This window comes from Terrapene carolina, unplaced genomic scaffold (assembly GCF_002925995.2).
Source record: "Terrapene carolina triunguis isolate 2854851 unplaced genomic scaffold, T_m_triunguis-2.0 Scaffold233, whole genome shotgun sequence".
In the NCBI taxonomy this organism is placed as follows: domain Eukaryota; kingdom Metazoa; phylum Chordata; order Testudines; family Emydidae; genus Terrapene; species Terrapene triunguis.
In genome coordinates, this window is record NW_020664584.1 from 11,387,897 (window position 1) to 11,400,968 (window position 13,072).

Below are 13,072 nucleotides of genomic sequence, written 5' to 3' on the forward strand. Positions count from 1 at the left end.
CCCAGAGCGCGGAAGGACCCCCCCGCCGCCAAATTGCTACCCCACCAAATCCTGGTGCCCTAGGCGACCGCCTAGGTTGCCTAAATGGAAGCGCCAGCCCTAGAGGAGAGGCTGACGGAACTGGGCTTATTTAGTCTGCAGAAGAGAAGAGTGAGGTGGGATTTGAAAGCAGCCTTCAACTACCTGAAGGGGGGTTCCAAAGAGGATGGAGCTCAGCTGTTCTCAGTGGTGGCAGATGACAGAACAAGGAGCAATGGTCTCAAGTTGCAGTGGGGGAGGTCTAGGTTGGATATTAGGAAACACTATTTCACTAGGAGGGTGGTGAAGCACTGGAATGGGTTACCTAGGGAGGTGGTGGAATCTCCATCCTTAGAGGTTTTTAAGGCCCAGCTTGACAAAGCCCTGGCTGGGATGGTTTAGTTGGGATTGGTCCTGCTTTGAGCAGGGGGTTGGACTAGATGACCTCCTGAGGTCCCTTCCAACCCTAATCTGCTATGATTCTCTGAACTCGTGGGCATGAGCAAAACCCGAGTGACCCGTGGCTGGCTGGGCCTGGAACCAAGGCCTCTGGGGAAGCTGTGTACAGTGCAGAGCAGACACAGCACCCTTCCCCCAGCACTGCTAGAAACCCTGCCCCTGCCCAGCGCCCTCTAGTGGTCATCTATAGCCCCTGCAACTAGGCAAGTCCCACAGTGCCAAAGGCAAGGGGCCCAGTGTGGGGCTGACACCCTCCCCCGGAGGTTGCATGGGTGGGGGGTGTAAATCTGAGCAGGACCCCTGCAGTGGGGGCTAGTGCTGTGCTGCTGACCTCTCGCACGCCAGGCACCAAAAAAGCATGAGATTGGCTTAAAATCCTTCAATTTAAAAAAAAAATCCTAATAGTTGGGTAAGGGGTGTCTTTGGCTGTAACTTTCTGAGGTGGAAGGGACCGTGCTCTCCGGCTTGGGGGAAGGGGTGCACTCCAGCTTCGGGACCGTGTTCTCCAGCTTCAGGGCCTTGCTTTCCGGCTTGTGGGGTTGGCTCTGTGTCTTCTGAGGTCGCGCTCTCTGGCTTGGGGTGTGGGGGTCATGCTCTCGGCTTGCAGGGTTGCGATCTTCAGCTTCGGGGCCATGCTTTCTGGATTATGGGGCTGGCCACTGACTTTTTCCTGAAAGCCCCGATTCTCCTGCACCCCTGGCTCTGGGAGCTGGGGCTCTAAAGAAAACACAACCTCTCACAAGAGTCGGTACCGCTGCTGGGCCAGAGGCATGCCACAAAGTCTGTTCCTGACACGCCCCTTCTCTGGGCACCTGCTGGGATCCGTGGGCCCGCTCACCCCGGCACTGCTCTGCCCCTCTCACCAGGCCGCGGGCGCTGCCCCCGTGGGCGGGGAAGGGCAGTGCTGCGCGCTGAGGTGCTGTGGTCTCTCGGCAGGTCTGAACAGCTACGTGGCAGTTGCCTTGTGCTCTTTCCCCGCGGGTGGGGAGGCAGAGACCGTCCTGCGACCAGGCGAGCAGCTGAACGTCCTATCTGAGTAAGTCCCCCATGGGAGCAGCCTAGTTGCCCAGGGCTAAGCCCCAAGCGCCACCCCAGGGCCCGGACAGGAGACCTAGGCCTCCCCGGCACTGGGGTGCTCACCAGGCTGTGCCTGAGCTCTCATTGTACTGTGCCAGGTTGGCGCATCAGGGCTCTGCCCCCCATCCCCTCCCTGAGACGCATGGCCTCTAAACACATGGCCACGGCAGTCAGCGCTGCAGCCTCCGGCTTCCCCAGGCCCTGGGGAGCTCTAGGAGAGGCTCTTGTCATGTATTTCCCATGCCCTGCAATCCTGCCTGCTGGGACATGCGCTGGAGCCTGCCTCTGGCCTGGGGCTCACACAGGCCTCTGCCAGGCGCCAGGGCACGGAGCCATCACAGGGGAGCAGCCTCTGCTGACCCATTCCTGGCTCCCGGCAAGCCTCGTGCCCCACGGGAACGGCGTCGGGCTGTGTGGGGACCGTGCCCTGCAGGCACGTTTCAAGCTCCCATGGCATCGGGCCCCACTGCTTTGATTTCAGGAGTCCCCAGAAACTCAGACACAGCAACAAAGAGGCCCTTGGTGAGCTCAGTGGGCTGAGATGGCTGGTTGTACGTGGGGGGGGATGGGGGGGTATAGCCAGGCAAGAAGCTGCGTGTCTACCAGCACAGCACAGCCATGGGCCTTGGTTGGAGGCATGTGACTGTGGCATTCCTGGAAACTCCTCTCTCTTACAGGGATGGGGAATGGTGGAACGTGGTGTCGCTAGCCACCGGCAAGAAGTGTTCGGTCCCCAGCAGCCACGTGGCGAAGGTGTGGCACAGGTAAGAACCCGCGGGCCTGGCATTATCGGTGCTGCTGTTTAGTTCTGTATCACGGCAGTGCGGGGTCAGGGCCCCTGGCGCCGAGTGCTGCACAGACACAGGAAGGCACGGCCCCTGCAAACACTCCCATGCAAGCAGGTGCGGTGGGAATGCACAGGAGAGTAACGCTACTGCTGGCTGTTTGCAGGCTGGGTGAGTCACCCCACGTGGCTGTGCCAGACAGGCAGCGGGGCTGGAACAGCACCTGGGGCTCTGCAGGCTGTAGGTGCCCATGGGCTCAGTGCACTCAGGCAGTGCCGGGGGCCCAGAGCCCCACCCAGGTGCCTCACGGACGCAGAGCTAGGGAGGCGGGGAGGCAGTCTCCATGCTCCAGGCCACCCCTCCCGTCTCTGCTGGCGCTGTCCACATGGGCTCAGGGCATGGGGGGCTGAGATGGGGCCTGTCCCAGGAGCGAGGCTGACGCATGCAGGGGCCACCCAGCTGCTGTCAGAGGGCGAAGCTGCATGGCCTCTCTGGTCAGCTGGGATTTGGTGGAGGGGGTCGGGCTCTAGGTGAAGCGCAGGCAGCCCTAGAGCTGAGCGTGTGGCGCACTCTGCTACCCAGATGGCAGGGAGCTCATATGCCCCCACAGGCTTTCTGATGCAGCTGAGACCCCCTGAGCGACACCCGCTGAGCCACAGCTTCCTCTCCCCTCCCCCCAGCTATTGTCTCCTGCTCCTTTGAACAGCGCTGGGGTTGAAATGCAGAACACGGGCCCCACTAGATGCGAAACCAACCACTTTGCAGCTATTCTCCAGAACACGCTTTGGCATTTGTACCGTGGCAGCCCCAGTCCCAGCCCGGGCCCCACCATGCTAGGTGCTGGCCACACAGAGCGGCACTGATGGCCCAGCACGCAGGAGACCCTCAGCTATTCCTTGGAGTGAATTTCAAATTGGCCCATGTGTGTCAGTTGGCTCCATGGCGCTGGGCTTTCACCCTGGAATAGCCACATTGCCAGGCGTGGTGGGGTGGGTTAGGGACATTCGGGAAGTGGAGCAATGCCAGCTGACTTAGGAATTAATAATTCCACTATAATAATTGCTTTTTATGTAGTGCCCAAAACATGTAGGTGCTTCACAGATCTGGGCCCTGGCCCAGAACGTCCAGCGTCCAGCGTCATTAGAGCTCCCGCTCGGCAGCGGCTCCGGAGCCGCAGAACGACCCATCAGGAGCAGTGACACTAAATGCCCTGGAGAATTGTGCAGTTAGTTCACAGCCAGTAGAAGTCAGCTGAGCAGACCCCCCCGCCCCGCTTTCCCACCTCCTGAAGGGTTCCCATGGTCCTGCTCCTCTCCGCTGGATCTGCCCCCAGGGCAAACACTGCTCTGCAAGGCAGGCTGAGGGAGAGCCTGAGAAACCAAATACTGGGCTTGTGTCCTGAAGCTGCAGAGTTTCTGCTGCCACCTCGTATGGGCCGGCTGTGGCCAGTGATCAGCTTGCAGCCCTGGGTGCTGCGAGACGTAACGCTGGTGTGGCTGAAGCCTCAGAGTGGTGCCGGCTGGGGGCTCTGTGCTGCCTTTAGTGTGGTGCTGACAGGGCCAGCGCTCCAGGAAGATGCAGCCGGACGAGTTGGGTTCTTGGCTGGTCTGAACACCATAGTTAGCTTCCTGGAGACCATGTTACGCCCTGGCCACTGTGCCATTGAGTCCTGACCACTTGTGGGCATGGAAGGCACCTGTGTGTGGGGGAGGTGTAACAGTGCTGGCCTGGCCCGTCCGCCTTCCTACATTCCCCTTCATGGGGGCGTTGCTTTTCGTTGCCGGTCTCCAAGCCCACGCTGTGTTGCTGTGTGCTGTTAGCCAGCGCAGCCATTCCAGCCGGGAGGCAGCTGCATTGCGCTGCCGGGTGAAGTCGTCCCACGGTGTGATTCCCCCCAGAGGAAGCCTGGGCCAAGTGTAACGAACCGCCCGGCCATGAGACTGGGCCCCAGGGAACATGTGGCTCGGGTGGGAGCCAGGAATGGGACCACCCAGTCTACCCTGCAGTCTGTCCCCTGCCAAGGCAGGGCTGTCCCCATAGTGGGGGAGGGCTGAGCCCTGCCTGTCCTGGGGGGCAGCTCCACAGTAGGGCGGGGCGCTTGGATGGCACAGGAGTGGGGCCGCCTGCTGCCAACCCCTGGTGCTCAGTGTCCTGTCATTGCTGCCAGGTGGCTGTACGAGGGCGTTAGCCGGGAGAAAGCCGAGGAGCTGCTGCTTCTGCCGTGCAACCGCAGCGGTTCCTTCCTGATCCGAGAGAGCCAGACCAGGCAAGGTAAGTGACTCCACAGAGCCGCTGCAAAGCGCCCACCACCTGCCAGCCGGGCTGGAGCAGAGGGGCAGGAACCATGCGGCTGGTTCCTCTTAGCGAGCAGGAGTCCTGCAGCGAGATGCCTGGGCACTGCCCCACCAACATGCCCACCCTGAGGCTACCAGCCCCACATTTGGGCAGTGTCCCAGCCCCAGAGCTCACCTCATGGCACCTCCTGCCATGCCCAGGCTGTCCCTGACGGGGGAAGGGCTCCAAGGTCCCTGAGATTTTTGGGCTGCTGCCGTCAGCGTGGCTCAGGACAGAGTCTAGCCTGGGCTGGCGCCTGTGGCACCTGAGCAAGGAATTGCTGTGCACCCCCAGCCCAGCCTGGCCTCTTCCCAGAGGGCGGCCGGCCACTCTCGTGGGGAATGACAGAGACGGGGCAAAGGGCTCTCGGGGCCCAAGCGCATGAGAGCCGCAGCTGCTGCCGGAATTGCTGCTAAAAGGCTGCTCGTTGATACACACGGCCACCAAACTGGCCCCCACACACCCTGTGGGAGCATAGAGCCTAGGGGTGGGCCTTTGCTGCTCGCTGCTTGGGGCTGCGGGCGAAAGGGAGGGCTGGTGTGAGGGGAAGTTCACCCATTGCGGCGGCTGTTTGCCAGGCTAGGCGAAGCGGCAGCAGCACACCTGTTTCCACTGAGGTCAGATTCCTGCTCTCAGGTGTGGTATTGGTGCCTTTCCAGTTCTGCGCTCCTGCAGCACGCTGGGGCTAAAATGGCCCCAGCATAACTTAGAGCGGCCCCAGAGCACAAGCAAAGATTTCGCTGAAAATCCTGGGCTCCCTTAGAACTGTTAGCTCCCCCTCGGTGCTAGTGGAGCAGGGCTGGGCCCAGAACCGGACCTGTACCTTTCCCAAAGCCCTGCTAAATCAATCATTAGCGATCCAAGGCAGGGGCTGGCTTTCTGCCAGCACTGGCCCACTATGCAAAAGCACTACTGCTGCAGAGTGACAGCCCAGCAGGTCAGAGCTGAGTCAGGCCCGGGCAGAGCTGCCCAGGACAGTTCGGTCCCGGCTGGCCCAGCATGGCCATGGCATGCGCCATCCCCAAGGGAAACACTGGAAGCTAAAGCACAAGCTCTTTAAAAGTGGGAGCCTGCCCCTGCACACACCAGCTGCTGTGTGTTGTGCTCATGGCTCCTGTTGCCTTCCCCAGGGCCACTTACGGTACGAAGCAAGCGCCTGCTGGCTCAGGAGCCAGACTGTTTCAAGGGCTGAATTCAATGTGTTATTGACTGAGGCCTCCTGCCTCATCTGCGGTGCACATGACCGGGATGTGTAGAGCAGTGGCCTTATCTCTGATCACTTGCACCTGCAGCTTTAGCTGACTGCCGAGCCCAGCGGTTTCCTGAGTACACTGGGTTTGTGTCACACTTCCCTCCCCCCCACCCCACTGTCCCCCGGCAGAAAGCTTCCTGCAGCATTCAGTTACCAGCGTAGGAACTGAAAACCGTGCTGTGCGTGCCGTGACAGGGGAGCGACCCCGCCACCAGGCTGGCCAGTGTGCGTCAGTGCGCTTCCCGTGGGTGGGGCTCCCTCCCGCACTGCTCCAAAGGGCTAAGCACACAGCCCAGGGTGCTGCCCATAGCCAGGCAGCCGGCTGGCTCTGGGCCCCGGGCTCAGGCACTCTGGAGCGGCTGTTCCAAGGACAAGAGGATGTCTCACCTTGTCTGATGTGGGGGCAAGAGGGAGGGGCGGCGTAAGGGCGGCAAAGCCTAGCTAGGCCAGCAGCCCCATGGCTGTCCAGCAGCTGATCAGCTTGGCTTGTGGCGCAGAACATTGGCCAGTCAGACCCCAGCTTGTGAAAATCTCATTTTGCTGTTGTCAATTGGCCGATGTGCCCAATAAGTCTGTTCCCTACGCCAATCAGCGTGCAGCGTTCAGCTCCGCCCGTAGTCTGCAATGGTCCTAACCCCCCGGGGCTGCTGCCATGGGGTTGGGCCCAGTGCAGTTGCAATGAAGCCGACGTGCCGGCGTGGCAGGAGCCCCCTGCCCCAACTCAGCGCTGTGTCCCCAGCCGCGGCAGTGTGCTGGAGCCAGGCATTGCATTGTGATCGCTCCCCTTGCAGGCTGCTACTCCTTGTCGGTCAGGCGCACCAACCACTCCTCCTGGGACTCCATCAAACACTATCGCATCAACCGCCTGGAGAACGGCTGGCTCTACATTGCCCCACGCCTCACCTTCCCCAGCTTGCAGGAGCTGGTGGACTATTACTCCGGTAACAGCCCAGTTTCTAACGAGCCCCTGCCCCAGTGGGAAGTGGGCAGGCAATGGGCGCAGCCCTGGGCCTGCAGGGCCCCAAGGATGCTGTGATGGGGGGAGAAAGGGAGACTCACCAAGGAGCTCTGGGTGCCAACCTCACCGCGGGACAGCCAGAGCGCAGGGACTGGGCAGGCAGCCCCAGCTCCGCTCCCCCCCCCCGCCCCATTCCTCCCCAGCCTGGGCTCTTAGCCCCATTTTCGGGTGGGGGGCACGGGTGCCGTGAATCCAGGAATAGACCCTTGTCTTTAGGGATGGTGCTGCTTGGAGCAGGCGTAAGTGCCCCGGGTTAGTATCACCCCTCCGTGCTGTGCTCCCTCCCAGTGCCTACCCTGTGGCAGGGCCACTCCATGGGCCCTACTACCCATGCTCCAGTCAGGAGCGTGCGGCCCAGAGCCAGGCTTGACCACATCTGACTACGCTGCCCCCAATGTACTTGGGGGGCTGCATGCTCCGCCCTGCTCACCCCAAGCCCGTCCCACTGTGCGCGTGACTTGCAGGGGTCATGGCTGCAGAGATGTGTCTGCAAAGCAGGCCCGTGGGTGCTGGGTGTGGTCTAGCAGCCCAGCACCTCTCGGCAGAGTGCTCCAGCCCCCGCAGCAACGAGCAGCCTGCACTACGTGACCCTGAGCGACAGCGCTCACCGGCCGGCTCTGCCCATTTCCAGCTGCCCCTTGGCGTGAGCAGAGGAGCCAGCCTGCGTGGCCACGCACCGGGGCGTGTGTCTGTGCTGCACGCAGGGTGCGCATGTCCCGGGGGTGGGTGAATGGGACACCATTGCTGATGCTCCCTGCTTCTCTGCCCCAGAAATCGGGGATGAGTTGTGCTGCCTCCTCAAGGAGCCGTGCTTCATTCAAGGAGCAGTTCGAGTCCCAGCCCAGAACCTGGCCCCGCCTGTGGTCATCAAGAAATCGGCTCTCAACTGGCAGGAGCTCGACAGGTAGGAAGCTGCTGGCAGCGGAGGGTGCTGCCCCTCCCTCGCGCGGGGCCAGGAGTGGAGTCCTCCTTGTGCATTGGGGGGGGAGCTCTGCAATGCCCCCTGCCCACTCCTGGCCCGTCTGGGTGCAGGCTCTAGGGTGCACGGCTCCCAAGGTCTGGGTGCTGAGCGGGGAGGGGGCCTCCAAGGACCCACCAGCTACAAGGGGACGCAGCAGCTCAGGCTGGGGCCTGTCTGCCTCTAGGGTGGTGCTGGTGCTGAGCCTTGGTGCCAGTGATGCTGACACTGGCTAGAGCGGGGGGCAGGGGTGCTGGTGAATAGCGTGACTGTGCTAAGCATCCCTCTCTTCTGTCTGTAGCTCGGCCCTGTTTTCGGAGGCTCCACCCCCAGAAGGGGAGTCCCCTGTCAGCCTGGGCCTGCGGGAAGCCATCAGCTCCTACCTCTTTCTGACGGAAGAGCTGCCGCCGGAGAAGGGCGAGAAGGGCAGTCTGTGGAAGAGCGCCTGAGGGGGTCGTACCCAGCACATGGCGCCAGGGACGGCGGGGCTGCAGTCTCAGCCAACCAAGCTGCTTCCCCAGCCCCTGGACTTTTACCGCACACCCCCCACCCCCACCATATAAATTATTGGCCTGATGCAAAGTAATTTATTGCAGCTGCGCTGCTCTGAGCTGTCCCCCCCGGCTGGCCTTGTCTCATGCTTGAACCCAGCTGGGTGGCTGGTTGGGTGGGGAGGTACTGGTGCTTTGGGCCTGACTCGAGCCCAGCTGGACCTGGATCCACCGCTCGCCGCAAGGAACCCAGCACCTGCTGCTCGGAGTCACTCTCTCACCTCCAGTGCTGGCAGCGTTGGCTGAGTAAGCTGCTGCCTGGAAATCCCAGCACACAAACAGCCTCTGAGGACACCTTACTGGGCCCAGTGGCCAGATGGAAAGGACTTGCTAGAAAGAGGAGTTTTGGGTGAATTATAATGCACAGAGGCCCTGCTATGTGCTGTGTGTAAGAGAGTTCGATGCCAGTGCACGTGACGGTCTGACTGACTGGCCTTGCCTAACACTGAATAGAACAGCCAGAGATGGGGCAGAATCAGCCTGCGCCCCTCAGTCCAGACCTGCATGGTCCATACACAGCTCTGCCAACTCCAGACTCACGGCCCCTCCGAGCACCAGCAACGGCTAGAGAGCTGGGGCCATCGCCAACTGCAGGCTCCCGTGTGTCTGACGTCAGCCTGTCATTGTGGGCCTGCAGCAGCGAAAGCCGAGTGCCTCTCCGCACATGCTGCAAAGACAAGCTCCCCTCAAGCCAGGCCATGCAGCCCTGTAAGACACTGGCCCGGCCCAAGCGGTTCATAAAGGGGCCATGAGCCTGAGGCCAGGAAATGGCCCCCAACTACTGGGCTGTAGCTGTCAACTGAAATAAAATGCAAATATTGAATAACTGAGCTGTGTCCTGTGGCAATGGCACCAGCACGCCCCACCCCCTCCCCACTACAGGTAATGGCCCCAGGGCAGGACTTTCATGCAGTTTAGCTCATGAAATGTATCCAATATGCTGTGCAGAGGCTGCGTTTCCAGATTGCATGTAAAAATTTGGCCTATTAAAGTGGTTGAGGTTTGGGCTCCTGGCTCCCGGCGAGGGCAAGGGCGAGTCCAAGGCCTTCGCCGTATGGCTGTCGGGGAGTTGCTGTCTCCTCCACAGCGTCCCTAGACCCCCCTCAGTCTCCTGGCCTTTTCCTGCCAGGCTGGGCCAAAAGAAAATCCAACAGAGTTTTGAGACTAACAAATTTAGAGTCAAGAATTGAGAAAACAGCATCAGGCACGTCACTCAGCCTCTGGCTCTGCGCAGCCTGGCGCCGGCTGACCTCAGCCAGTGCTGCCTTTTCCCATACTGGGGATTACGGAGCTCTCTTCGGGCTGGACGCTGAGCTGGGTCACAGTGTCATGTCCTGGGGGGCAATTAGGGCTGCCAACCCTCCAAGCATCAGAATCACTCTCCCGGTGGCCACTGAAACCAATCTGGGAGATTTTAATAGGCTGCTAAAAGTACGGTCAGCAGGGCTAAGGCAGGCCCCCTGCCTGCACAGCTCCCGGAAGTGGCTGGCACGTCTGGCTCCGAGCCGCAGGGGTGGCTAGGGGGGTCTCCATGCACGGTTGGACATGCTGGCTGTGTCTGGGAGCCGCCCAAAGTAAGCACCGCCTGGCCAAAGCCCGCACTCCTCACCCCCTCCTGCACCCCTGCCCCAGGCCTGGGCCCCCTCCCGCATCCAAACTCCCTCCCAGAGCTCGCACCTGGCACCCCCACTTGCACCCCAACCCCCAGGCTCAGCCTGGAGCCGCCTCCCACACTCTGAACCCCTTTACCCCCACCCCAATCCCTTGCCCCAGCCCAGTGAAAGTGAGTGAGAGTGGGGGAGAGGCAGGAGTGGGGATGGAGTGAGTGGGGGTGGGGCCTCAGAGAGGGAGCGGGGAAGAGGTGGGGCGGGCCAAGGGTGTTTGGGTTTGAGCAATTAGACAGTTGGCAACCCTAGGTGAAATTCAGGCCAGTCAGAGGGCATGTTGCTGCCTACCCTGCAACCCTGGCTGCCTTAAATGCAGGGGGGATTACAGTATGGACCCACGGGGCCTGGGCCAGTTGGGGTGCCCCCCCCCCCAAGGCAGGAACTCTGGCCCTGCCCTGCCCCACCTCTACCCCCTGATGCCCCCGCCCTCTGGCAAGGCCAGAGGCAGGAGAGCACTGAGCATATTGCCCCTGTGCGGAACCCCCCGCCCCAGCCACTCTCCTGCCCCCTTCCTCCTGCATGGAACTTCCCCCCCCCAGCCCCGCTCCTGCCCCCTCCCTCCCGCACAGAGCTGCCTCCCTGCATGGCACTCCCCCTAAGCCCTTCGCCTCTCCCCATGCAGAGCTGCTCCCCAGCCCCTTTCCTGCACCCCTCCCTCCCACACAGAACTTCCCCCCCAAGTCCCTCTCCTGACCCCTCCCTCTCACACAGAGCTTCCCCCACCCCAAGCCCCTCTCCTGCCCCTCCCTCCCATGCAGCGCTGCCCCCCCACAACTCCTCTCCTGCTACCTTCCTCAGAGCTGACACCCCCCCAACACACACACAGCCCCTCTCCTGCCCCCTTCCTCTCACCCGCACAGAGCTGCCCCCCCCTGCACAGCGCTCCCCCTAAGCCCTTCTCTCCCCATGCAGATCTTCCCCCCAGCCCCTTTCCTGCACCCCTCCCTCCCACACAGAGCTCCCCCCCCAAGCCCCTCTCCTGACCCTTCTCTCCCACCCACACAGAGCTGCCCCCCGCCCTCTCTCCTTCCCCCTGCCTCACTCCTGTGCACAGCTGCCCCCTGTGATGGAGTCACAGGTCTGATGCTCTGGAACTGCTCTATATGAAGCCAGCCAGGTCTCTGGGGAGGGGTCGTGACTCCCCGCAGGTCATGCTGTCCAGGGCAAGGAGCCTCCTCAGCTATGGCCTTCCTGATTTGACCTTGGAGCATTCAGCATCCCTGTTTACACTGTACCAGACCCCCTGGTGGGTCCTCCTGGACGGGACCCTTGGGGAAGCCAGAGGGCCCTGCACCCCCACTCCGCAGTCAGACATGACTCTCAGCCAGCGTGTAAAACAGAAGGTTTATTAGTCAACGGGAACACAGCATAGAACAGAACTTGTTAGCACAGAAATCAGCAACTTTCAACAAAGTCCATTTGGGGAGGGGCCCAGCCAGATGCACTGGACTCCCCCCACCCATCTGAGTCCCAAACGGGAAATTGCCCAGCTTCCAGCAACCTGCCCACCAACCCACCCATTGCCCCTTCTCCTGGTCTTTGTCTCACTTCCTGGGCAAAGTGGCACCTAGTCGCATCCCCCTCCTGGGTCTCTGGGTATGAAGGGCACCATCCATCTCTTACATCCAGGCAGCTGGAGCTGCCTCACCTGCCCCCAAGGGTCTCAGCACAAGTCTCACACCCTTATTCGCAACACCTAGGCATTGGTGCAATGCACAGGGACACTGAGGCACACACATTAATGCAAAACAGAAAGACTCACATATGTTCACATACAACATAAGGGGAACCCCCCCCTCCCCCCCCCAGCCCCACTCCTTCCCTCTCTCTCACCCGGTTACCCCCACAAGCCCCTCTCCTGCCCCTTCCCTCCCAATTGGAGCTGCCCCCCCGGGCCCATCTACTTCCCCCATGGAGCTGCCCCCTGGGTCTCTCTCCTGCCCCCTCCCTCCTGATGCTGCTCCCCCCTCCCCTCCGCCGCACCTCTCCTGCCCCCTCCCACCCACGCAGACAGTAGCAGTCTGCTGGCCCTTTAAGGCAGGCCTGCATTCCAGTTGTGCTCTGGTCCAGGTTGCTATATGTTGGGAGAAATTGTTAAAGGGCAGATAGGTGTCCAACTCCCACTGGCAGTGACCTGCCCTCTACCCTTGGGAAATCTCCCTCGGGGGTCATTGGGCTGCCTTAGAAATCATGACTTACAGCTGCAAGTCATGCTGGGTAGGGGCTGGGTATATAAGCAGCACCACTTATTGAGAGAGGCTGCTCCTGTCCAGCTAGGGTGACCAGATCACCCAGGTCAAATATCGGGACGCGGGGGGGGGTCGGAGCAAAAAAAAACAATCCCCCCCTTCCTCCTTCCTCCACAAGCTCTGGAGGGAGGCCCCGGAGACGCAGGGGGAGCGCGGGGCTGGGGTGAGTGAGAGTCCGGCCTGGCCCTGAGCAGGCAGGACTCACTCGGGCGGTAGGGAGAGTAGGGGGGCGGCCCGCGGGGCCAGGCGGCGGCTGTTCTCCCCCCCGGGCAGTGGGACTCGGGAGCAGCCGCTGCTGCAGCTCCCACTGCCGCGGGGGGAGGAAGTGGCCATGGCGCTCGGCGGCTGTGGCTCTGGCGCTCGGGCCTGAACCCGGGCCTGCTGCGGGGACCCAGCAGCATCACGCTGCGCCCAGCCCCTGGCCAGTCGCGTCTGGGCTGCTACCCAGCTGGTGCTATCCCACGGGCGGCCCCAGAGTGGGGGCAGCAGGCCCCAGCCCCCCCGTCCCGCTCGGGTCCCGCAGGGGAACGAATGGGCCTGGGCTGCCGATGCCTCCGCCCCGGGGCCGCCGCGGGATTGCACCAGCTGAGCAGCAGCCCAGACGTGACTGGCCAGGGGCTGGGCGCAGTGTGCACGCTGCTGGGTCCCCGCGGCAGGCCCATGCTCGGGGGGTTCGGGCCCGGGCGCCAGAGCTGCAGCCGCCG

General features: G+C 62.1%; 1 protein-coding gene across 1 annotated transcript in view; it reads left to right on the forward strand.

Annotated features, from left to right (window-relative positions):
- SLA2 (Src like adaptor 2) overlaps window positions 1-8,350 on the forward strand; it is a 10,711-nt gene extending 2,361 nt beyond the window's left edge. The window contains exons 2-7 of the mRNA XM_026656748.1: window positions 1,414-1,513; window positions 2,232-2,318; window positions 4,507-4,610; window positions 6,717-6,866; window positions 7,715-7,847; window positions 8,203-8,350. Of these exons, the coding sequence (XP_026512533.1) occupies window positions 1,414-1,513; window positions 2,232-2,318; window positions 4,507-4,610; window positions 6,717-6,866; window positions 7,715-7,847; window positions 8,203-8,350 (722 nt within the window). The remainder of the gene's footprint in view (window positions 1-1,413; window positions 1,514-2,231; window positions 2,319-4,506; window positions 4,611-6,716; window positions 6,867-7,714; window positions 7,848-8,202) is intronic.
- The last annotated feature ends 4,722 nt before the right edge of the window (window positions 8,351-13,072 follow it).